The sequence below is a fragment of the Pinus tabuliformis genome, chromosome X, assembly GCF_031772625.1.
Source record: "Pinus tabuliformis cultivar Carrire ecotype Pingquan chromosome X, CPIR1, whole genome shotgun sequence".
NCBI lineage: Eukaryota > Viridiplantae > Streptophyta > Pinopsida > Pinales > Pinaceae > Pinus > Pinus tabuliformis.
Genome location: NC_142308.1, coordinates 181981097 through 182008746, shown reverse-complemented (window position 1 = coordinate 182008746; position 27650 = coordinate 181981097). Strand labels below are relative to the sequence as shown.

Here is a 27650-nt window from a genome sequence, read left to right as displayed (position 1 = left end):
CCACCCCAAACATTCCCAATGAAATTGATATCATGGAACATTCGAGGGCTTAACGGCCAGAAGAAAGGTAGACTTCTCAAAAACATGATAATGGAGGAAAAACCAGCAATTCTTTTCCTGCAAGAGACAAAATGTAAACAAGTAGTTCTAGAAAAAGTAGCAGCTAAGGCGTGGCCGGCGGGGCAAGTCACAGCAGTGGAAGCACAGGGCGCTTCAGGAGGTTTGGCAATCCTCTGGGACGCAAGGGTGATACAGCTGGACAATATTCATGCAAATAGAAACTTCATTCAAGCCAAGTTTCATCTGCAAGGCACAAATATTGCTGGGCATATTACAAATGTATACTTCCCACAAGAAACCCAACAAAAAGCTGATATTTTGGATGCATTAACACAACTTAATGTAAACAGAATGTACCCGCTATGGATCTCAGGCGGAGATTATAATATGATTGCAAATCTGGAGGAAAAGAGAGGAGGACGTTGCAGAATAAACAGAGATGGTACTCTACTTAAAGATTTCATTCAAGACAATTGGATGATTGATCTTCCTACAGAAAATGGCATATATACCTGGGACAACAAGAGGACGGAACCGATGCAGGTGGCTTCGCGACTGGATCGATTCCTAATCTCTGATAATGCAGTGTACATGGGTGGAGAATTTACAGCCTCAATCCTACCGTATTCAGGATCGGACCACTGGCCCATTGCCTTAAACTGGAGTAGACCAGGCCAGAGTTTAAGGAGGCCATTCAGATTTGAAGCTTTCTGGTTAACACATCCGGACTTCCATGAATTCATAAAGACAACCTGGGCAAGCTTTAGAGCAACGGAGGGGACAAGAATGGCCTTATTTCAAAAGAAGCTGAAGTATCTCAAAGAGGAAATAAAACGTTGGAATAAATCTACATTTGGAAATATCTTCAAATCAAAAGAAATCCTACTTCAAAAAATGAAGGATACCCAACAAAGAATAATTTCTCATGGCCGATCCGAGGAATTGACACTACAAGAACAAGCAATTGAAAAACAAATTCTAGACAGAGAGATGCAGGAAGAGATATTGTGGAGGCAGAAGTCGAGGATTCGGTGGCTGAAGGAAGGTGAAAAGAACACAAAGTTCTTTCACAACACAACAGTCCAAAGGCACATGATCAATCAAATATCCTCCGTAAATAATGAGCAAGGAATCAAGATCGAAAACCATGAAGGAATAGAGACGGAGTTCGTGAACTACTTTAAACAGATGACTCGAGAACCAAATATCAACAGATCCGCAGCTATTGAGAACATCACCAGGCACATTCCAAGAATAATCACGGAAGATCAGAATACTCTGCTTCTTAAACCGATCAGTCTTCAAGAGGTAGAATCAGCGGTGAACCAATTAAAGGCAGGAAAAGCTCCCGGTCCAGATGGATTTACGTCGAACTTCTTTCAGCATTTCTGGGAACTAATAAAATGGGAAGTATGGCAGGTCGTGGAGGAATCAAGGACTCTTAGGTGGATGTATCCAGCCATGAATGCTACCTTTCTAGCTTTAATTCCAAAGTCTTCGGAATCAAGCACTCCAGATAAGTATCGACCCATTGCTTTATGTAATATCATTTATAAAATTGTCTCAAAGGTTATTGCCCTTAGGTTGAAGCCCTTGCTGCCCCTCATCATCTCTCCTGAACAATCCGGGTATGTTGAAGGGCGTCAAATAACTGATGGGATTATCCTTACCCATGAAGTATTGCATTCCCTCAAACAATTAAAGAAGCCGGGGATGCTCCTAAAAATTGATCTTTCAAAAGCATTCGACTGTATTAGCTGGAATTATTTGCAAAAAACCCTCCTGGCTTTTGGATTCGCTCCCCCTTGGGTCAGATGGGTAAGTAGTCTCATCTCTTCTTCATTCTTCTCTATCCTCATCAATGGGATTCCTTCTTCCACCTTTCGTCCTTCTCGGGGCATTAGGCAGGGAGATCCCTTGTCCCCCTTTTTGTTTGTAATTCTGGCTGAAGGTTTGGGGCGAAGTATAAAAGCAGCCATTCAAGAGCATAAGCTCAAGGGTATAGCCGTCCACCATCTCCCTGCAGTCTCTCATCAACAATTTGTTGATGATAATATGTTATTCGGCCACTCCTCTGTTCAAGAAGCTCGCACTTTCAAATCCATTTTGGACTCTTTCTCAAAAGCTTCTGGAGCCCTCATAAATAATGCAAAATCCCAAGTTTTCTTCTTTAATACCCCTCCCTATACCCAACGAGCTATAGCGCGTATTCTTGGCTTCTCCAAGGCTTCTCTGCCCTCCTCTTATCTTGGCGCTCCTCTTATTGTTTCAGCCCTCAAGCATTCTTCGTGGACAATTCTCCTTGAAAAACTTGAAGCCAAATTGCTCCTCTGGACCTACAGAGCGCTTAACATGGCCAGTAGGATTGTGCTTATCAAGTCAGTTTTGCAATCTATGCCGTTGTATTTATTCTCCATTTTAGCAGCGCCAAAATGGGTTCTTAAGGCAATTAAAAAATTACAGAGGAATTTCCTATGGGGCAGCTCTGGCCCAAACAGAAAATGGGCTCTCCTTCGTTGGGAAAAGGTTTGTCTTCCGAGGCTGGCAGGAGGATTAGGACTCAGAGATCCAGAACTAAGCAATATGACCATGGGGGCGAAAATATGGTGGCGGTGGCTTTCAAACTGCAATACCCCCTGGGCGTGTCTCTGGACAGCAAAATACTCAAGGAACTTACCCTTAGAAGAAAGGATAAGAATGTCAGAAACAAGTAAAGGATCGTTAATATGGAACTCGGCTATTCAGCATAGAGACCTTATCCAAAAACATAGCTTTTGGGAGGTGAAGGATGGTCAAACTGCCAGGTTCTGGGAAGACTCCTGGCAGCAGCTACCAAATCTTAAGGACTGTATGCAAACAATTCAGGAGTGGGAGATAACCCAGCAAGAGAAAATAAACAATTGCTGGAAAGAACCGAGTAATCTAGAGCAGAGGGAGTGGAAAGAAACCAGCCTTATTCTTCCACGCAGCTCACATCAAAACCAACTCACTCTCAACACCGAGTTAAAAAAACGCAGGATATTAAAGCAAGCAGGTATGGACACATTGAGATGGGGTTATGAGGAAAAGGGTACATTCACCACAAAGGAGGCCTACCGAATCATTATAAAAGACAGAATGGTCAAAGATCAGATATGGAGCAAAATATGGAAACCCCCAATATGGCCGAAGGTATCCACCTTCCTCTGGCTCCTTTCTTATAATAGAATTCTTACCTGGGATAATCTCAGAAGAAGGGGATTCTTTGGTCCATCCATATGCCTCATCTGTAATCAGGAAGAAGAAACCGCCCTACACCTAATGCAGACCTGCTCGCTGAGTAGAAAAATCTGGGAAAAGGTGGCATTTCGATGTCAAAAGGAAGGCAGAGTTATGGGGGATATCAAAAATACAATACGTCAATGGCCTCAGTCACCATACGAGAGTCAAATTCTAAATATCCTTTGGCAAACTATTCCGGGTTTCGTGATGTGGAATATCTGGAAGGAAAGGAACAGGAGGATCTTCAAAGGTCAAACAATGACACTGGAACAGGTATGGAAGGGAATTCATAATAATATCAGAGAAACTCTCACCACAAAGAAATGGTCCCAAGATGACTACCCAAAGCAATCTCAGGAACTGGCTATCTGGAACAACTGGCAGATAACGATACAAGATCAGATTCCTGTCAAGGATAGCTCAGCAAAGCACCAAACTGATTCAGTAAAGTGGAAGCCACCTCCCATCAATGTGTTCCATCTGAACTTCGATGGCGCATCGAAAGGTAATCCGGGTCAGACAGGTTACGGTGGCATTATCAGAGACCATAAGGGTAAATCTCATCTCATCTATTATGGAACCATTGGGTGGAACACTAATAATGCGGCGGAACTGGAGGCGCTATGGAAAGGTCTCACTCTAGCGCAGCAGGGAAATTATCTCCCACTGATTGTGGAAGGGGATTCCCAACTCCTAATAAACATGGCCTTAAAACTCCAACAGGGCTCCCAAGTTCATAAAATCAGCAGCAGCTGGCGGTTGGCATCCAGACTGGAACAAATTCAACATTGGTTGCAAGAGAATAAAGCAGTTTCCTTCCAACATATAAAAAGGGATGGGAATAAGCCAGCTGATTTCCTTGCTAATCTGGGAGTGGAAAACGAAAAAGACCTCTCCGTTGGCTCTCTAGATGATATAATGTCGACAGATCATCTATCCACCTTCCAAGCACTGATAGAACGAGATCTGCAACTACAAGATGATACTCACCCGGATGCGGGTGGCAATTCGACTACCAGCAATGGGCAGCTGGCATGACAATGAAACTTGGCAGGACGGCCATACCAGGTGGCTCTGCCAAGAGTTAATGATATTAAAGGCCGAGGGAACGTCATGGCAGAGGGGCGATGGGTTCGCGCGAGGGAATGTAATTGTTCTGTACGCATTTTGGTTGGGTTTCGGAATGGAGGTTTCCAGAGAATGGCGCTCAGGGAATTACATTAATGTTTCTATGCTCCAGATTGGGTATATGAGCGGTATTATATTGCTCTGCTCTGAGCAAAGAGGAGAAGGTGCGAGTTCTGGAAATGTGAGAAGGGGCAGAGGCCATACCTTTGCTCAGTGGATGCTCCATCGTTTTAAGACGGAGAAATCTGCAGTGAGAATTCATTATCGGGTTCAGCCTTCCATTGGGGTGGTTCAGGGCGTTCAAGTGCGGTTTGGGCAATCTCGGCTTCATACTGTTCATAGCCCTCAAGCATCACAGCTCATGGCGCCGAGACAGCGTGGAGTCCCGCGAAGAGGAGGGGTCTGGGGTATTCGCAGAAGGGAGGAGGTCCAAGCACGGGAAGTTCAACCATTGGCTATGGTAGAGCCTCCGTCTTCTCCTTCTGAGGAATCGGACCCGCAAGATAGTCAAATGCACACTTCCAGCTTCACATTCAGATGTCGGAAAAATCGCTCTAAAGTGTCTCTGCTGATCACTGTCATTGCGACAGAGGAGGATGAGGAAGACTCTGACAGTCAGGAGGAAGATGTTGGGGAGCTGGCTCAGGCTGGGATGACACCAGAGAGGGCGGATTTTGGCAATGCTAATCCTCCTCCAGGCGTTGTCAATCCTGAGGAGCTTGCTCGTGTTCCGGGTCTGCTTCAACCGCCAGAATTCCTTCCGGGTTCCCGCCAGCCAGTGAACGAAGATGCAAATCTTCCAGATTCTGACAACAACGCATAAGGTGAGCCTTCGAAGGCTAAAACTACTGTTTTTGTTGCTGCACTATGATCAAATTTTGGAGTTTTGGAGGGGTCTCTTTCTTTCAGAGATGTCAAGTTTTGCTTTAGGGGTAGTGGAATGCCCAGATTTCGCAGGGTGTCCAGATCTCTGGAATCACCTGTCTTCCTACCCTCTAATGCCACAATGATATCAGCAGCAAGGTGCGAGAGACATGCACAGGCTCTTTGGTTTCATAATTATGCTGCGGTTGTTCTTTTTGGAGGAATTTCTCTTGTAAGTCAGAGGACTACAGGCTGCTGAGTTGTCCATGCTTATCTCTATTGTATCTATCTCTGTAATCAGGCAGCCTTATGCACCTGCAATGCTTTTCAGATGGAGGGTGTCTCTATACATCCTCAGAGGCCAGTTCCTCTATGTAAATATTTTCCTTTTTTCTTAATATATTAGCTTAGTCTTTACGTAGAAAAAAAAAGAAATGATATATTTGTAAAATTATGTAAAGAATAACAGATTGTATTGAAATATTTTAAGGTTAAAAAATAATAATCTATATAATAGGATTGTTTTAATTTTTCATTATTCTTCCCATTACTCATATAGTTTTTGCTTAAAAAAGAGAGGTTGGAAATTTGTTATGAAAATTAAATTTATGAAAATGAGGTTGGATTTATGATGCGTAAAAAGAATAATTATGTAATTATTTTAATTGTTTTTATAAAATCCAATATAAGTAAAATAAATGTAATAATAATAATAATTTTATTACTCTGATGGAATAGTGCTCAGTTGGTAGTGATTTTTAGTAAGTCTTTTATTTTTTAGTTCGGTTATAATAATTATTATAATTATTAAGTGGAAAAGAAGATTTTATTTTATATATGGAAAATTTGTAGTTTTAAATACCTGAAATAAAATTAAAACTGATTCTAAATATTATTTTTGAAAGATTTAAAAATTAAGATAAATTTTTTAGTTATTACCCTATTAAGAAAAATAAAGATAACAATACTAAAAAGAAAGAATCTGATCAATTTATAATGTTTAAATTTAAAAGAAAACACATCAATAAAAAAAATATTATTCCAATTTATAAGCTATAGAGATGAAACTACAGAGAGGAAAAATTGCAATTCAAATTTGGAGTGGTCATTATTACGAAATATATTAAATTCAATTAGAAATATGAAATTTGCACTGAACATGTCAACACGTGTAGTCATTGAATGATTCCTAACATGTAAGCACGTTACATAGCGTAATAATGTATTAATTGGAAACGACAATGATAGTGGTACTTTTAATTGCTAAATAACCGTTGGTTGTGGGTCAGTCGTAGTTGTTCATCCCTCTTTGCTCTCTCCATTTCATGCACGCAGTTTTGAACTAAACTCAGCTCCAAGAAACATTGAAATTATCGAGCCGGAGAAGATCTGCATTTTTCATCTCTAGCTTCTTTTAATTTATTAGATATTCTTCAAGTAAAAGAGAATTTGTTTTCATTGTTTTAGATTTGATGTCAAACAAAATAATAAAAAAATCGTGGCAAAACATAGTGATAAGATGAAATGTTCACCCAATAAAATGGAATATGATTGACAATGGAATAAGAGGTGTACTCTCAGGAAAAGAAGCCCTTAGTTTTGGGATTACAGAACGCATTCCTAGTTTGGTATCAACCCATTTATTGGTAAGTAACGATTAAAGGTTTGACGCGTTGTACATCTGTGCGTCGAACTGACTTGCAACTAACACAGATTTCCCCACCTGCATCCCAACCAGAACGATCATTTAAAAAAATAGTGGTGTATACTGTGTATATCGTTGTCAAAAACTAGGGGTTTTAGGTTGTAAACCAGACGAGGATGTGAACTAGGGTGTCCTGTTGACCAGTCGAGGTTACACGAAGTATCTCAATGTGGAACGCGGTCTTTTTCGCAAAAGGCTGACTGCCATATAATTATACTACATTTCATGCTTACGAAGCTTCGACTATCCCCGCAGTGAAAAATTGAATTGAAGCTAGTGTGAAACTTAACGGGGAATTGAATTTGCCCTCGCCTGCGAGCGAAGTGGAAGCCGGTAATTAGGGTTCCATGGGCTGTAACCACGATTTCATATTGAATATATTATTATTTCCAATGAACCGAGCTGTGACGGTTTTGACCTTGGGGTTCTATGGGCTGTAATCAGGGTTTCATATTAACATATTATTATTTTCATGGAGCCCAATTGTTACGGTTTTGACCTTGTGGGCCATTTTTCAACCTGTATACGATCAAATTGGACTGAGTCTCGAAGCAGGGTCACGTAAACAAGATATGGGCCGTATGCATTTAGTTATTCAAATATATGAAGCTGTGAGACAATTATATGCACAAATTCTTCTGATCAGGGTCGGGCGAAACTGGCGAAACTGATGAAGGAAGAGGAGGTGTTTGCGACGTTTCTTTAACTTTTTATTATTTTAGAACATTATACATATTTTTACGTTAATCATGAGACCTGTTTACTTTCATCGTGATACGGCCGAAGTATGGCCAGATTCAGCTGGAGAATCCAGGCCCTTTCGTTCTTTGCTTTTGTAGGGTGAAATACCAAACATTAGCACAGATCTAGCGGTAATGGCCCATCTCTGTTTAAGTTTTAAATATGGGAAAAAAAACTGTTATGAAATTAGCAATGGGACGATTATCATTAGTTATTATTAGCTAATGCAAGTTGAATTATAAATTGTTACTCAAAAAAACTAAGTGACCTGTAATTACCTTAGTTTTGGTTAAGAGAGAAGATAAACTTTATTGCTAGCTGAAACTTTTGTATCTTGAGCTATTAACCCATTTTTTTATGTTCTAGAAAGACGATTTTAACCAACCAAAAATACCGTTAAAACATATTATTATCTGCACCCACAAAAAAGTATTTTCATATTTATTTGTTGTTTTAAAATTTCAGAATATAAGAGGGAGAGGTCAGTTCGATTCAAGTTTAATGTTAAGGTATATTGCAAATATTATCATAAAAGGTAGAGATACACGCGAATGGAAAATTTGGCTACCAAGAAAAGGAAGAAAATGATTTAAGATTTAAGCAAACGTAAGAAGCATCATAATAATATCTAACGATTTATTATTTGTATGATTGTTTATAGTTTTTAATTTGAAATGATGTCTCACACTTATATTTATCACATGGAAAATTACATAAAGAGTATGGAACATATTGATTGTTTTATAGTATAAAAGAAAATGATTTAGTTAATGAAATCTGTACATCATTTTTATTATTTTTACATTATCCATTTTGTATTAACCAAAAAAAGAGGTTGACAATTTTATATAAAAATTATATTTATCCAAAGAATGTTGTATTATGTTGTATTTAATTAATGTTTAAAGAAGATCATAATTTTAAATTTATAATTTTGAAAAAAGATATATATTTAAATTTTATAGTTTCATATTGTTTTGTTGATGGGGAATTTTGACCTAACATAAAATATACTTTTAAAAATAAATAAATAAAGAGTTTCTCGTGTTTGTATAGATTTTATTATGTTTGTACCAAACAAAACAAAACTATTTGCACAGAGAGCACACTGAGGTCCATATTCCATCACTAAACTAAAAAAACTAAAATTATGATAGAAAAAGCCTAGATGGCCAAGAGTGCATTAGGATTTGTCACAGTTAAAGGCTTCAACTGAGATATGGTTCTTTATTTCGTTTGATAAGGAGCTCAGTTTAGTGGATAGTCCTAGGTGAACCTCAATTTTTCCAAGTCTCCCATCCATGGATCATGAGCGAACCTTTAGTTAATTCAACTAGAGGAGAATTTCCACTAGAGTCTCATTTCAATCTATCGTCACTCTACCAATCAAGGCTTAGAAATGCCAATAAAGGTCCAAATTGGCCATATAATAATTGAAACCACCATGTGATGGACTTGTGACTAGAATTGAATATTTCATTTACACTATCACATCAGAGTCTCTTTGGCATTGGTGCTCATATACTATCTCTCATTCTGTAGTTACAATCACTTCCTCAATTCGAATACAAGTAAACTACACGGCTAAAGTTTCCACTCTATGTTCTATTATGAAACCACCCATTTCCCTATAGTAGGTGGTGCCCCTCTTCACATGAGCATGTTGATGGGGCATTGTGTGGCATAATCAGTGGGGAGATATGGGATGAAAGGGGGAGCAACTGCAAGCTTGGTCGAAGGTGAGGAGGACGAAGGCTAAGAAAAAGGTGAGGATGAAGATAAGGGAGGGGAGATAGGAACGAGAGGGTGAAAAATGGAGATGGAGAGAAAAATGTTGAGAGGAGTAAAATTGTGCAAAGAAATCTTGGAAGATGAAAATTGAGGCTTGGGACTAGGAGTGCCAAAAGCAAGACACCGAGAGGAATGAAAAAGGAAGTGGAGAATAACATATACAAAGCGAAACAACTATGGATTCCCTTAACCACTTCAAAATAACTAGGAAATGATAGAAACCAGAATAAGAAGCGACAAATAATCAAAGTATAAAATGAATATATACCTAAAGCTTGAAATGTTGGTTGAGGTTGTAGACTACAATACAAGTCCAAATCCATTGTAAAAAGCTTGTAAACCAACAAGGAGCTCTATAATTTGATTGATTGAATGTGTTTCTGTACATAACTATAATTATCCACCACTCCAAAGGACCAATATGCTTGAGGAGCTTCTCATATCATGTGACAAGCGACTAGTGAGGATTAAAGGTGTAAAAATATTTTGTGCATTGAGTGCACTTTGAGGAATGGAGAATTTGATGATTTTTCTTATCTATAGTCTATAGGGGGTGATGTAGTAGGGGAGAAACCACATCAAGCTTGAAGTGATGGGCTTAAGGTTAATCAATGGGGGATGTGTTTCCATGTCCACCCCCTATATATGTGGGTGGGATAGGAGAAAAACCTCCCCACATGTGGCTACCATGTTTCACACCATCAAGGGAGTGGATTTCCTCTTGTTATGGTCGAAGTGGCTTTGCTCTAGGGGTGATTCTTGGAACGAATTTCATCTTGTGGAGATTGGTGTGGCATGAGTTTTACAGGCTTGGCTAATGAGAATATGAGCTACCTTGTTTATTATTTGTCACACATGAAGGGGGATGATCAACATAGTGAGAGAGAAGAGATCGATGACCTTTTACAAAGTGTTGGCTAGATGTCAGTTGTGTGAGACTTTAGTTGGATGAGTACCATTGAGAATCATAGAGATCATGTTCATGATCAAGTGGCAGTCCCCTTCTATGATAATCATGGAAAAACCCAAACAACAACTGATATGCAAGCCTTACTCCAAGGCTTCATATCTGTAGCATTGTTTTTAGTGAGCCCCAAAGGGATAAATAATAAGTAAATAATAGAGCTACGATAGTCTATAAAAAATTCCCTAAATCTAGCAAGGCCTATATTTACTTTAAAATCTCCATGGAAGTTAAGTTTTATGAAGGCAGGGAGTGATGGAGGCTAAGAGTAGGGACACAAGATATGAATTATAAGTGGATAGAAGGGGGAAGAGGACTCTAGTAGAAATTCCATTCATAGAAAATGATAAATTCTTGTCCATGAGCTAACAAGTCGAGTGAATTCCCTGCTCAACGTACAACGGAGTCTTAGAAATTTCTTCTAATGAGGGTCTAAAGAGGTTAAAGAGTCATGGAAATGTTATGATAGATATGCCTATTACATTATTTCTATATATCCCAAGGGATAAAACCCGTACGTGATTTAAGCATACATTTTTATATACATTGTATTACCAATGCTCAATCAAGACAGGGGCATTGGTTGAGGTTTTAACAAATTATAGTATGCAACTTTCTATGGTTGTCCAAATATGTTTAGAGTAAGGAAAGCAAAGGAATAGAAGTTTAGAGTTTTCATCTTCGTTTCTACAACAATAGAAAATAGAAGAGTACTTTTAGTTTCATTTACGAAGGTTGTCCCATTTGAGTACTTTTATTTGAACTCAAATCCAAAATAACAAAGGAACTTTTCATTGCAAGTGTTTTTTCCAAATTTCTTTGCATTTGGATTCTTTCGGGATATCATGGAAAATCAATTGTATTTTTTAGGTTTATTTGAGTGTGAAAGAGCCTAAGGTGTTGTAGCCCCATTGAAGCTTGTTGGTTTGGATAGATATCAAAATATAGTGGTTTTTGACTTCATTCTAGAAGGTAATTGTCTAAGTTTCATCATTTGGCCTTGTTGGCCATGATTTTTAGGGAAGCCACTGTCTCTAGTGTTAGAATTTTTTGACTACTTCCCAATAATCGAAAACTTTAACATGTCTTTAATTTATTATACGTTGATGTATATAAAATATTCATTCATGGTGTTCTAGATTGGGTCCCTGCTACCATTAGTCTGCACAAAAAAAGGTTGCTCTTCCATCATGAATTTCACAAAAGTAGTGATGTTGGATGATGTGAATCCATTTGATAGCTAGGTTCCATATAAAATGTTTCACATAATGGGAGGTTGTGTGAATGAGCTAAGTAAAATGGATTGAGTAGCATATTTTCTTGTTCATGTGTGTTTCCAGGTATCACTTCTTCCTTTGATCCAACATAATTATAGTTTGGCTCCTAGAATGGTGGTTCAGGTGGATAGTCTCTCAAACCCATACCTCCCCTAACTTTGGGTTATAGATATTATCCCAAGAAACTAAATCATATTTCTTCTCTTATCTGTCTCTTTCCCAAAAGAAGAATCACAGAATACATCTGATTTAATTTAAGGCTATAGAAGGAGGCATGAGCACAAAGAGTTAATATAAAGAAAGAGCTTGGATAAATGATTTGAGGAGGAACAAATTCCTAGCAATACTAAGGGAGAAGAACGTGCAAGAGGTTTTTTTGAATTAACCTAAATGATCTGCCAAGTGTTGCAGAAAATAGAACTACCCATCATGGTTTCCCCCTACTTTTTTGGAAGCCTAGTAATCTAAAAATATGGTTTTTCTTAGGCATGGGGGTATTTGAAAATAATATTTCAGATTTGGAATTCTTGATATCCATGCTACAAGCTTGGAAAAAGTCCTCTAAAACTCTATGGATTCCTCTGGATTCTTGAAATGTGGGTGTGCCAATGTAGGAAATTTGAAATCCTTAAAAATAACTTCAGTGGCTACAATGATGGAGAAATGGGAGATTTGATCGCCTTGGTAGACTCCCCGAGAAGAAATAAGCGGTTGGGATGGGGACCATTAAGGAGAATAAAAATGAGACAGAAAGATAATAGCGTTGTCACCCAAGCCATCCATCCATGGGTGAAATAAAAATCAAAGAGGATGTTAAAAATATAGGACCAATTTAGTTTATCAAAGGCTTCAGAGAGGTTGAGTTTGAGAATAATGTCAGTGAGTGAATAAACTCATGGGACACACTGATTCTATCTGGGATTTGATAGCCCTCAACATATACAGTTTGATAAGGAGAGATCAAGTGAGGAAGAATAATCTTAAGGAGATTAGCTATTACCTTGTTGATAACCTTCTATATTGTGTTAGAGAGAGATATAGGCCAAAATCCACTCGCACCGTCCACGTGTTTTCTCTTCGGGACCATAGTCAGAAAGGTTTCATCTAAGGGTGGAAGTATGGGGTGATATTTGGATGATTTATCCACTACCTCCCATATATCCTTTCCCATGATTTACCAACAAGTTTGGAAAAATTATGAGGTGAAACAATTGAGTCTTAGAGCTTTGTCCTTGGGCATGGATTTCAATAAAGTATCCACTTCAAGATATGTGATTTCCTAGAGAAGGGCTTCATTTTGAGTTGGGATAAAGAGGGAAGGAACATGTTGAGTGGTTCTCTATAAGGTGCCTCTTCTTTGGAGTTGGGAATCTATGAGGAGGCTTCTAAAGAAGCACATTAATTCCTATTCCATGTCTTTATGGTCGTGTAGTTTCATCTCTTCTTTATTTTTGAGGAATAAAATATGGTTGTTGTGTTTGTACTACAACATGGAGTTGTGGAAAAATGCTATATTTTTTCTCCTTTATTTAGCAAGTGGATTAAATATTTTTGTTTCCACCGAATATCCTTCCACTTTTGGTGATTTTCCAATTGAATGAGGTGGTTACCCTCTTCCTAAATTATTTCTTCTAATAAAACTTTATATATCACTTCTATTTTGATGACTTCCATTTGAGCTTGCAATTTGTATTTTTCCTGATGGATGTCTCTAAAGTCTTATGTGTTCCATATTTTGAGTTGGGCCTTCACATGCTTCAATTTTTGTTGTCATTAATACATCACAAATCCCTCCAATATCTTCACCTAAAAACACCACTTCTTGACTTTATCTAGAAATTCAGGAGGGGATAGCCAAAAGTGTTCAACACAAAAAGGCTTGTTCTTGCATTAGACTTTAACCTTGATGTCCAGGATAATAGGCTAGTGATCAGAGCCAAAAGTTGGAAGGATTCATGAATCCATAAAGATGTTTTAGGCCACTTTTATTTCAACTATGATAAATTGTTATAATTTGAAAGCAACATTCTACACCCACCCCATTAGTTGTTCCATGTATGGAGGTTGTTGATGGTGTGCAAGTTGAGAAGATGCAATGAAGTAAGGAGCTCTTGGAATAGGATCGATTATTCTTCAAAATGATGCATTCATCTCCTTTTTTTCATCTAAGGAGCAAATGATATTGAAATCATCCCTATGATCCATGATCCCTGCAATATGAGAAATTATATTTGTTGACATAGTTTACAAAATTGATGTTGTCACAAGGGGTTATTGACCCACATGTGTTTGAAGAAAAACATGTTTATGTGGATTTGATGAGTTGGGATTTCACCATTAACACTCTATAGTTTTTAAACACATTGATGATAATAAACCCACAACATTCCAAAATATAGAAAGACACCCTAATTATCCTTGAGAATCAATTGTAGTTGCTTGGAAATATCTCCACCATTTAGAGACAATCAATTCGATTCCACCCGGGAAGGATCTAGTTTCTTGGATAATTAGGAACAAGATTTTTTTTTACCTCTCTTTTTTCTTTGAGGATCCATTGTTTTCCTTTGTATCTAAGGTACCTAATGTTTCAAGCGGTTACTTTCAATTAAGAGAGGGATTGGTGGAGGGATAAACCTCTGGGTTAAAATTGATTTTTCCTAAGTTGACCAAAATTTCACCTATTTCTTCACTAATTTGTTGATCACTTTTGCAATCTTTCCTCTTTTCTTCTTTGTAGGACCTTGAAGTGTATTTTAATGGTTCTTTTTGGACCCCTAGGGAGACATTTTTGGTAGCTCCCATTGAATATTTCTAAGAATAGGACCGAGATTTGGGAAAGGACTTTATTAGGATTTTAAATTCATGTTAGGGAATGGTGTATGGGTCCTTTCCCTTCCAAGCCTTGGATATACTTTGGACATCCAAGGAATCTAAGTCCATGTATTTGGCTCCCTTCATTTTTCGGATTTTCCTCTAGATTTATGATGTGAACTTCATGTATATTGACTTCTCATTTTTTGTTCAGGAGACAATATTTATCTTAATGGAATGTCTTGATTTTCCATGAACATTTGTAGTTGGAATATCAGGAGAAAAAGGGGATGTATTAGAGGGAGAAGGATCTTGTTCAAGGACAAAGAGGGGCTAAAAGTTATTGGTGGTGGGAAGTGTAGGGGGTTTGATATTCCTTCATATAGAAGTGGGTTTGGAATGTCCATTCATATTTTTCAATGGTTGGATTAGATTTTGGATCATGTGAGAAGATCGGTATGTTCTAGTAGATATGTTTGTATTCATGGCAGTGGAAACATATGAGTGGGATGTGCCCATAGTTAAGTGGCTACATCCAAAGATTTTTTTGGTAGTAGATATATGTTGATTCAGCCAAAGGTTCAAATATATTCATGTAACCACAAATTTGGGTGTAAGAAGTATACCTCACTTGATTTGTAGTTTTATGGGCTCTAATAAAATGACCTAGGGAGTTTGCAAAGTTACCAACAATTTGTTGATCCCAAAACTCTAAGGGTATAAAATACATTCGTATATAAAATCGGATGCCATGAAATACTCCTTTTCCAAAATCAAATATTCTACCAAGAAATGTATACAAAGCTTATAAGAGTTGTAAAATTATGAGTTATTCTCAAAGTTCATAATATGTCCTCTAATCTAGTGAAAATGATGGTGAAGAAACCATTGGCTCCTGGCTCTAATTCGACTTGGGCATTAGGTTCCCATTTTTTGTGGATCAAGAGAGGGAGGGATCTTTCTAAAGGGAAAAGTCCCAAAAAATTTCCTATGAGGTCATGGTTTTTCATATATTAGATATAGTCACTGGTACAATTTGAGAAAACCTGAAATTCAGGATCCATTGATGCTTTGGTGAGACAATTTTCTTTGGGTCTTCTCATGATTTTATCACTGACATGATTCTCTAAGGATCGAGCTATATTTTGATGGTTGATTGAGGTGTGATATTGGAGATATTCTTACCCAAAAGAGGTTAATGTCTTTGAAACGGCCTTCACATATAACTATGTTGCTATAGGAGGGGGTGTAACTCCCTCCCTTAGTCATGTTTGCAGAATCAACATGAGAGATAGTGGTAAGTTAGGGATTCTTTATAGTGGGACCTAAGGAAAATATCATGTATAATTTGAAGGATAAAAATATGATAAAAACAGGTTATACAGATAAATAGTTCATATAAAATATATTTTCATGTCAAGTTGGAGGTAGCTTTGACTTTTAATTTCTTGTCTCGAATTTGATTAGAATAGTCATTGAGGATATTAAATGGAGAAAGGTGTATTGATACGTATCCAAATTTTTTATTCTGTTAAAGTATATAACTTCTCTTTTTATTTTTTTAACTTAGTTTAGGTCATCAATTAATTAATTTTTCAATATTAATAACTAGATAAAATTTTATTATAAATTAACTAAACTGTTATTAACATTTGAGACCATCAAACTTACATTATTGATTTCTATTTCTATGTTTAATAATGGGAAAAAGTATTTTCTATATGTCTATACCCATTGGATTAACATGGTATAACATGTTAGTAATTAATTTCATAAATATATCGTGGGAGAGTAGATTGCTCAAAAGCTATGAAATTGTATTCGTTCCCCTAGCCCATCGTGTGTTGAATTGGGTGAATCAAACACAATTTGGTTGGATTCGTGTCCCTTCGATCGTGTTTGGTCATTTCCAATCGGGACATGATCGTGTCTGGACCATGCCCTAATCGTACATGGTCGTGTTCGGATCATGTCCTAATCGGACACGATCGTGTCCTGATTCTAGGACACAAATCCTAATTTTTGAACCTCTGCGCAAATTTAAAAGGCTGTTTTTTCCATTCTAATTTAATAATTACCTCTCTTGTTTTTTGTGGGTTTGCTATGGGTGTGAGAGTGAAAAGAGAAAAGCGTGTGGGAAAATTTTCAAGGAGATTAAAACTATCTTACTATCTCGTCCTTCTCTTATTGGACCATTAATGAATTGAATATGTATTATGATTTATAATTGATGTCACAATATTATTTGTATTCATAATGTTACTTTGTAAAACTTACATCTACATGAAGATCTATGTTTGAATCAATGAATTGGTATCATGAATGGGAATTTTTGTAAGAAATATCTATATATATCTATATATCTATATCTATATATATATATATATATATATATATATATATATATATATATATATATATATATATATATATATATAATGTATCCAAACTTGTCCTGTTTCGGGCGGTCAACATGTTTGTATCCGACACTCGAATCCCTATGTCCTTCATGTCCCGTGTCCCTGTGTCAGGTGACTTAGATCAAAAGTATGTTTAAAGTCCCAAGGTATGTGGTCGTGAGAAGAAAATCTATTGAGATCAATCTTGTTACCCTAGGACAATGAGGAGCTACTAAGAATGTGGGTTCTTGTAGAATTCCATGTGATGAGGGATCAAACCACCATAAAGTTGGAGACACATATCGCGCATCTAACCTTAGAGGGTGTAAAAAAAGGATTGCAAGTGAATGGAAACTTGATATGTGATGAGCATTGATCGAGTAGTGAAAGACACTCTAGCTACACTCATCACAAATATGGAAATCCAAATACATGAGTTTTAAATACACTCATCATTGAGAAACAATTATCCATGTTAATTGAGCCACCATAATATTTACTATTAAATATATGTGTCCATTCCAGTGGGCATAAGGGATATCATTTGTTTGACTTGTAACAACCTCATAATAAGGAATACATATGGTCACAGGTGATTCCATAGTTCATGTGTTCATACTGTTTACAATGTCTAAGTCCATTTACGATTAATTTCAATCACAAGACATGTGGGAGTCATCGTTAGAGTGTGCTGAGGGTCTGCATATAACCACATGGCTCTAGAACATATCTCGGTCTTTTATTCCATAGGTGGATATTAGAAGAAATCTTGGGATGAATGTGTAGTGATATTTTTATGCTCGGAGAACTATTGCAATAGATAGTTTCGATATAATTCTCTACTTGCCTTTTTTATTATTAATTTTGAAGAATTATGTTGAAAGTTAATTTCGTTTATTAAAGGGTTATTTTTTAAATGTTTTATGATAATAATAGAGATAAATAAATTATTTATATTTTTGGATTTGTTAATGGCTTATACAAGTAATCTAAGGAAAACATAGATATATTTTTTGGCTAAGAAATATGAGTTTTAGTCGGCTAAGGTAGAAATAGGTACAAGTTCTTGTTAGAAAGATATATTAGTTTTAGGAAGAAGACTTTGCTTGCAAGTATGAGAATTTTGATAAATGAGGTGAATATCTAACCCATTATTAATGCTCAAATAAATCAACTTGTAGAATTAAGGAAAAAAAGAAAACAACCTAGCATTGTATTTATAATAGTAGATTTTTCCAACAATCATATAGTGCAAAACAAGCATGGGATATGATGGAGATAACATATCAAAGTAATGACCAAGTGAACATAATGGAGCTTCAAAATCTAAGGAGAGTGTTTTAGACATTGAACATGAAAGATACAAAGAGAATTGGGTAGTTTACGACTGATCTTAGGATTGGGAGCTAGGAATCATCTTAGAATTCATATAGAGTGGATTGAAGATAACTAAAAGTTCTCAGAAGTATATCTATGAAATTTGAAAAGGTTATTATGTCCATGGAATATTCCAAAGAGTAGTAGAAGAAAAAAATGGATCTCTTTTATCTTATGAATAAAAAATCAACATGGAAGAGGAATTTTTTGATCATCCATTCCAAACTCACACATCCATTTAAAGAAGGAGAGGTAAGGAAATAAAGTCAACATTTAAAAAATAGAGATAATAATCAAGGACACTATGAAAATGAATGTAGAAATAAGCAGTCATGTTGGAATAAGGACAAAGAATGTAGGGATAAATATTTATATTGGAACAAGAGAAAACATAATGTATGAAATACTCAATAAGTGGCATTCAATATAATGCTCATCTCATATCAAATCACTAAAGATGATAACAATATGGATTTTTTTGTTGTTGGATTGTAGCTATAAAAATCATAATGAAGGTAACAAGAATTTGTTTTCTAGTATTGATAAGATTATTAAGTTTAAAATCACATTAGGGATGATTATGTCAAAGCGTTTGGTAAAGGTGTTGTGTTTTTCTTATCGAGGAAAGATGGAAGAAATATATTCTTAATGTCTTTTATGTACTTATCGTTAAGCATAATAATTATAGGACAATTTATTCAGAATGTTTGTGATGTTAGATTCAAGGAGTCCACATGCACAATCCTAGATAAATGACCTAGAAAAACGTTGATTGAAAAGGTTTAAATAACCTTATATCCAATATTTCAATTGAATATGTGAAAGGAAAACATGTCATAGCCATATGCATACAAATATTAGGCACAAACAAGACTAGGTTATGGTATGTTCATTATAGTCACCTACCTTTTCAGAGTCTTAATATCTTGAAAAATATTTAATGGTTAAAGGAGTGCCTATATTGAATGAACAAACCAACACGTGAAATCTTGATCCTTGGAAAAAAATTAAAGAGATTAATCACCATAAAACCTCATACAAGGAACATCTAGAACTTCTCCAGCCAAATCTACGTGAAACCATAAAAAATAGTCTATTGGTGGAATCTTTATTTTATAATGTTTATTAATGATCGTAGTAGGAATGTTTCGACATATTTTCTCAAGAACAAATTCAAAAAATTCGTAAACTTTAAATAATTAAATTTGGGGTAGAAAATAAATGTGGAAAATATGTTAGAGTGCTTAGATGAGATGGAGGAGGAGAGTATCACTAAAAGGAGTTTGCAAAAGAGGTAGTTCTCCACCAAATATACTCATTGGTAGACTGTAGTGGTTGAATGCAAGAATCACACCATCATGAATATGACAAGGAGCATGATCAAATATAAATAGTTATCCAATGAGTTTGGGTTGAAGTTGTCCCTTGTTTAGTATATATACTGAATACATATTAAGCAAGGAGTGTGAAAGCTAAACTACCTCAAAAAGCATGGAGTAACACAAGTTTAAGTGTCTCTCATTTTAGAATTTTTTGTTTTATTGCCTATTTTCATGTCACATAACAACTTAGAAGAATTTTTCATATAAATATTGAAAGCAACATCCTTATTGTGTACTATGAAAAATGTAAAGACTACATATTGTATTACCAAGTCACTAAGAAAATTGTTGCTAGTAGAGATGCAAAATCTTCAAGGAAAATTATTCAACTGATAGAGAAAATGAAACATTGACCAAAAAATATCCATCTATCAAAATATATGAGTAGGTGGAATGTTTTTCCCATGAAGTCATTCTACCAGGATTACCAAGGTTACATGTGAAAAAAGAAAACATGCTAAAAATGGTTCTTCTTCTAGTTCTGAGTTAGTACCTTTAGTGTGAAAGTAGATAAATTATCCTCCTTCTCATAGTGAGTTTGTAGCCCCGATGAAAAATTAGAAGAGATGAATCTTGAGGGAAATCTACGAGAAGTGTGATGCAATGGATTAGAAGTCTCACATTTCTTTATTTTCCTATCAATCTACTTAGTTTGAAGAGTAAATAAAAGAAGACCATTGGGTACAAGCCATGGATGAAGAGATTGAAGCTATTGAAAGGAATACAATACAAGATCTTTTTTATGTCATAATATATACGATTATCATTGGTTTTACGTCAATGTATAAGAAAAAACTGGATGAGAAAGGCAATATAAGAAAATATAAATAAAGGTTAGCCTCCAAAGTGTTTTATCAATAACTTGTTATTGAATATGGTGAAACCTTTGATCTAATAGCAAGGTTGGATACTATAGAAATGCTTCCTCTATGGCATCGTAGAGCAAATGGAAAATTTATCAGATGGATATGAAATCATCCATTCAAAATGAAAATTAGGAGAATAGGAATATGTAGATTATCCAAGAACATTTGAAGTCAAGAGTCAAGAGTATGTGTACAAGTTGAAGAAATCCTTCTCTAGGATATTGATAGAGTCAAATTAACTCTTATTTTCCAATAAATGTGTTCAACAAGAGAAGTAATGAGCTTGTTCTCTACACAAAATCATATCAGCAAGCTAAGGTTTTGATAGTCTATTGAAATCTTCATGATATGATATATACTCGAAACTTGATGTTACATGAATTCAAGGATTTTGAAAAGAGTGTTTTAACTGGCATATATTGGTCTCACAAAGTACATTTTAGATTTCAAAATCAAGAAACCAACTCAGTACCATGGATACCTTAAATAGGTTCATGATGGGAAAATGAAAACTAGTAGAAATACCTATTGCAATAGGAACAAAATTAGATAGCTAGGATGAAGGAGAAGTAGTTGGTTCATTAATGTATAAGAGTCTTGTAGGAAACCTTGTATACTTTACTGCAACTAGACCTAATGTTATGTATGTTTATATTTCCATATTTATGGTCTCGTTTAATTACTATCACTCAAAATTTTCACAAAGAATTTTGATGTGTGTTGCAGGTAGATTTGATTATGTAGATAGTGAGTTTGGTAGTACAATTAATGATACGAAAATCACTTGAGGAGTTTCTTTTCATTTACGCACAATTTTGATCCCATGGGCATATAAGATGTAGACCGCTATCTCAAAATTTTCCACATAACCATATTAATTTAATAACTACTATAACATCATGTCATGTAGTTTGGTTCACGAACCTTGAAAGATTTTGCAAATGTCGAGAAGCAACTAACTTATATATTTTGTGACAATAGTTAAAAAAATTACATTATCAAAGATTCATTTCATAAAAAATGAAAGCACCTTAATACTCGTTATCACTTCATTCACAAGCCTGTCAACAACAGTGACATTTCCTTTCAATTTTGTGGATCTAAAGATCAACTACCAAATATCCTTACCAACCAATTAATAGTATATATATTTTTAATTTCAGAGACAATGCTTAGGTGACAAAGAATGAAACTGAAAGTTCGAGAAAATATTTCTCTTCTCAATATTCAAAATGGCTAAATAGACTGTATTATAAGCATCAATAATAAATAACTGAGGTAAAATTCAAAACCTATGGAGTAAAACTCAAGTAAAATTGAACTGTCTATGACACCTACGAGATAACAGAATCAAATGTGATGACACCTAACCAACAACTAAATGACTGTGAAATTAATAACTCAACATCCCCCGTTAGTCTCAACTGTTAGATGTAGTAACACTTAGATTGCCTAACTTTTCTCTTTGAAATTCGAATACGTTCTTGCCCAATGGATTTGTGAAAATATCTACTAGTTGATCTTTGGAACCACAAAAAGAAATTACTATGTGCACTCCTCTGTATGAAGACAGGTCTTCAGGCCTTTGTTCTTTTGAACGGAATTTGTAGTGGCATCAACATAATTCGGCGAACACTGGTTTAGTGAAGAGGAGCTATGTGTGGGAAAAACGTGTGCGAGACATTGAAACCAATGCAACTATTCAAACTTATCAACTACATTAGTAACACACTGTATCCAAATAACACAAATCATTATCAAAATAATTAAAAAAAATTATTTGACCTGAACTTTCTTCAATCGCCTTCTCTAGCATAGTCGTAGTTGGCTTCTTCTTTCTCTTGTTTCTTCTTCATAGACTTATTCAACCTTCTTCAAACTTCTACTTCTCTTTGAAATATTCTTATGCAGGCTCACCTCTTCTCTCTACTGCTATCACTTCCTCATGTCGCTGCTCTCTTAAGGAGTTTGAACAATTTGCTTATCTGAAATGACTTCACCGATAAGCTTGATCAGACTAACTATTCCCATGACTTTGTTCATGAATTGCTCCACATTTTCTGTGTGAGTCATCTTTAGGGTTTCAAACTATGATATGAATGTCTATAATTTCACTGTCTTCACTGTGTCATTACCTTGATACACAACTTTCAATATTTCTCAAGTTTCATGTGTTGTGGATGTGCTAGTTATCTTGTCGAAAATAGAGTCATCGGTTGAGTTTTGTATCCAACATTTAGCTTTGTGTTCTTTCTTTCTGAGTTCGATAGCTACATTCCTTTGATTATTGGACATAGTCATCCATGTTTCTTGAGTCGACTCTACATAGGCAGTCTGAAGTGTATCCCAACACTCTTGGGCTTGTAGAAATGTCTTCATTCTCAGAAACCAAAAGTCATAATTTTTGTCAAGCAGAATTGGGATATGTGACAAAGCCCTAAAAAAAGCCATTTCTTAAAATACAAATTTACACGCATTTTTGTGTTTTAAAAAAATCTCCATTGTTTTTTTTATAACAAAATTAAATAACCAAAGGAGCACCGACTAGGTGTCCATCTTCCCTATGTCTAGGGAACCACGGACAAGATTGCTCGAATCCTTAGGAGGTTTGATATTCCCTCAACCTTCAGGCCCCTCAGCACCATTCGTAATTCCCTCTAATCGGTGAAAGATCCTGTTGACCCTAAAGACATGAAGGGTGTGTATTTGATCCCTTGTTCTTGTGGGACACCCTATATTGGGGAAACATGGCGCTCCATCCATCAGAGAATTTGCGAACATGCAACTGACCTGAGACATGGGAGAACCAAGTCGTCAGCATTAGCAGAGCATGTGGATAAGACAAAGCATCAAGTCTGTATAGAGGAGGCCAAGGTTGTTGCCAAATTTGCTCTGTTCCGTCATCGTAAATTCAGGGAAGCTATTGAAATTGAAAGAAGGCCTAACAATCTCAACAGAGATGACGGCTGGAAGATCAGTAGATGTTGGATCCCTGCCCTTTCGTCTTAGTGTTTCTTCCCCTCCCCCCCCCCCTTTTTATCTTTTGTGCTTTTGTCGTTCCCCCTGGTGCCTTCCTTTATTCCTTTTCCTCCTTGATCTTTGGTTTTCTATTGGATTTTTTCCAATCCTTCGCCTTCTTTGCTTCTATGTCGCTCTTCCCGTTTGATTTTTTTCCTAATTGATTTTAGTAAATATAATCTTAACCAATATATATATATATATATATATATATATATATATATATATATTATTAGTATTTATTGATTTATTGATGTTTTATTATTACTATTATTATTAGTATTATTATTCCTCGTTTTTTTTTTTTACAAGTAAATTACCATTTTATACCAACCATTAAAATTATGTTATTTATTTATTTTTATTAACATCATAATATTATTATATACATACATATATATATAATAATTAATAAATAATTTAATAAACAAATAAATTAACTTTTTAAACTAACCATCATAAGTATGGTATTTATTTTTATTAATCCTAATTTTCTCTTAACAACCTAATATTATTATTTTAATTAATATATATATATATATATATATATATATATATATATATATAATTAATAATTTAAATAAATAAATTAAAAAAAAAAAAAATTTTTTTATTAAATTTTATTAATTTGTACTTAATTCCATAAATAAAATAATAAATAATAATAATAATAATAATAATTAATAAATAATAATTAATGAATAATTTAATAAACAAATAAATTAACTTTTTATACTAACCTGGTATTTATTTATATAATTTTATTAATCCTAACCTTTTACCGAATATTATTATTTTAATTTATATATATATATATATATATATGAATAAGTAATAATTTAAAGAAATAAATGAATTTTTAAAAAAACTAACCATTAATTTATTTTATTTATTTTTACCTAATTTAACTTGGTTCCATAAATAAAATAATAAATAATAATAATAATAATATTAAATTAATAAATGAAAATTTGACCTGGGTCCTAGAGTCAAAAATTAACCGTTAATCTTTTGTAGCCGTTGGGGTCTCTGGTTAGACTATGACTATTTAACATGCTAGACTGGCTCTGTTTCTTCAACTTGTCCTGACGATGAACCACACTAATTGGTTCGAAACGCGTCGACAAAGGTCTTTCTATATGTGATTTACCAGAAATTCTTCTTATAACCAGCACTTTCTTTAAAAAAAACTCTTTTTGTTTAATTTTTTTATTAAGACAAACTTTGAAAATATTTTTATAACAAACTTTCTTTTTATTTCCCAAAAGAATGGCATGAAGCTTTCGAATACGAAGGACCATACGACGATTTATACGATCGAACGGTATAAAAAGCTTTTTACGACTTAACTTTATTTCGAAATTTGACTTTTGACAGCTCGTTATTCTTTAACGCAACAGCATTCAATGTTATGCGGCGTTACCTCAATTGAGACTAACGCGTCCGTTTGCAATGGATTTTGTCGGCTTGCAATGGACTTGGGTGTTTGTAACGCTAACGCTCGTCTCGTCTTTCCGGTGAGCATTTATAACGCTCTCGTTTGATAGCTGGACTGTTTTATTTTCCCAAAGAAAATGCATCTTTTCCTATAATGTAGATTTTTGAATTATTTTTTTTTTTCTTCAATGAAAAAAAATTGCAGGCTTCTCATAATCTACATTTTTGATTTATTCATTTTCTTTAATGACTTCGCATCAGCTTTCTTTTCTGTACTAGGAAGAGTCTCACAGCCCGCTTAACTTTTCTGCTTTCTTTTGTGAATACACACATATGAAATGCTGTTCTCAAAGAGTTTTATGCAATCTCACTTTATCTCTCATGCTCTTTCAAAGAGTCTTACTCAGTTTAAGATCTAATACCATGACAATGAATGAAACTCAAAATTTGAACACAAATTGCTCTTCTCAATATTCAAAAATGGCTAAATAGATTACATTACAAACATCAATAATATATAACTGAAGTAAACCTCTACACCCTCAAAGTAAAACTCAAGTAAAATTGAGTTGTCTATGACACTTACTTGACATAATCAAATGTTACGATACCTGACCAACAACTAAGTGATAGTAAGACTAATATCTCAACATTAGAGTTTGTCAAAATTAAAGATTATAATATTTGATATTAATGGTTAGTGTTAAAAACATACAGTGTCATTTATTAATGTAGTCCGAGTGACTAGTTAGTTGAATTTTTAGTATTAATTATTAATTAAAAAAATTATAAGTTAAATTGTTTTTAATATTTGAATACATTATACCTATGTTATTAATATATATTTGTATTTAATAATGAAAAGAAATATTTTAAACTCAATAATCTCCCAAAAATTTCTAGTATTCTTCTTCATACCTATGTCTCCTATTAAATTAACATATTCTTTACAAAATAAATATAACCAAATTCAAATATAGAATTGAAAATTGGAAAATCTGTATTTTCAAAGAAACTTTGAAATGATGTTGAAATAAACTATCAATAATAGTTTTTTAAATTCTAAACATTTTATAATATTATTACACATAAATATATTATTTAAAAAAATAAATTATTTCACTTTATAATATATATATTTAAATAAAAGATATAAATAAGCATATAAATAGGGAAAACATATTATATCTCAATATATAACCTGTATATTTAAAATAAAAGATATAGACGCAACTATATGGAGGAAAATTTGGAACAAAAAACAAATCAAAAGTAGAGTCTTAACTAACACGAAATAATATAAAAATTTGTTTCATGAACCGTATAAAAGTGAAGTGGTCGAGTTATCCCAAACAGGTAAGAGCTTAACGTAGCGTAGCTATCGGGCGATAGCAATGTAAGTAGCCTGCCGTAACAATTTGTTAGTTGGGATGGGCAACGGTAGCGGTAGTTTCGATAACTAAATATCCGTTGGTCGTGGGTCATTTGTAGTTGTTCATATTTTTTTCCTCTCCCTCCTCATGTACGCAACGGTTAACTTCTCCGAATTCCAAGAAACGGTAAAACTCAAATCGCTAAGGATGTATTTGAGACTACTCACAATTCCAAGCATCGGTGAAACTCAAATCGCTAAGGATCTGTCTGGAGACTATTTCATATCATTTTAGGGTTGAGCTTTTTAGCGAGCAAGAGTAAGGGACTAATTGGCCCTTCTCATCTTTTGAGTTGTCCTCTTGTTTTTGGTTTTTACAGTTTATTAGCCTAATATTGAATTAAAAAAGGAATTTGTTTTTCGTTGTTGTAGAATTGATACACAACAAAGTAACATAAAAATCGTGGCAAAAATCATAGCGGGAAAATGAGTATAACGCGAAATAAAATGGAATATGGAATATGATTGGCAATGATGTTTATGAGCCTGAAATAAAAATAAAAAATTATGATGTATTAACAAAAAAAGTTGCGTCCATTTAGGACAGGAAGCCAAGAAGCCTTTGGTTTTGGGATTGCTGAAGGCATTACTACTTCGGTATCAGCCCGTTGATGGCCAAGTATCGAATGAAGATTTGACGCGTTGTAATTCGGATCAAAATCTATGCATCGAACAGACATGGGACTCTCACAGAATTACCTATCCGGATCCGAACCAGAAAGGCCATTTCGAAAATCTCGTTGTATACTAGTTGTCTAAGGCGGATGAGGATGTTAACTAGAGTTTTCGGTTGACCAGTCGAGCTTAGAAGAAGTGCCTCAATCCTGAACGCGGTCTCCTCGGCAGTAGCCTGACTGAGAGACAATTGTGTATTACGTTTCGCGTTTGCGAAGCTTCAGGTAGCCCGCAGTGAAAAATTCAATTGAAGTGGTGGGAATATTTAAAGAGAATCCAATTTCCCCTCGATTGGGACGAGGGTCGAAGCTGGTAATTAGGGTACAACGGGCTGTAACTAGGGCTTCATATTAAATAGATTATTATTTGCATCGAAACTAGCTGTTAGGATTTTGACCTTGTGAAGCGAGTGGGAACATTAATAGAGATTCCAATTTGACCTCGATTGGCACCAGGATC

General features: G+C 35.0%; 1 protein-coding gene across 1 annotated transcript; it reads left to right on the top strand.

Annotated features, from left to right (window-relative positions):
- Positions 1–90: 90 nt before the first annotated feature.
- Positions 91–4359, top strand: LOC149139047 (uncharacterized). Its single transcript, XM_089450568.1, has one exon. It carries the CDS (start codon positions 91–93, stop codon positions 4357–4359), a length of 4269 nt encoding a protein of 1422 aa, XP_089306694.1.
- The last annotated feature ends 23291 nt before the right edge of the window (positions 4360–27650 follow it).

What these genes read in the sequence shown, in the direction of transcription:
- LOC149139047 (XM_089450568.1), top strand. Translation starts at nt 91, where the DNA reads ATGGAGGAAAAACCAGCAATTCTTTTCCTGCAAGAGACAAAATGTAAA.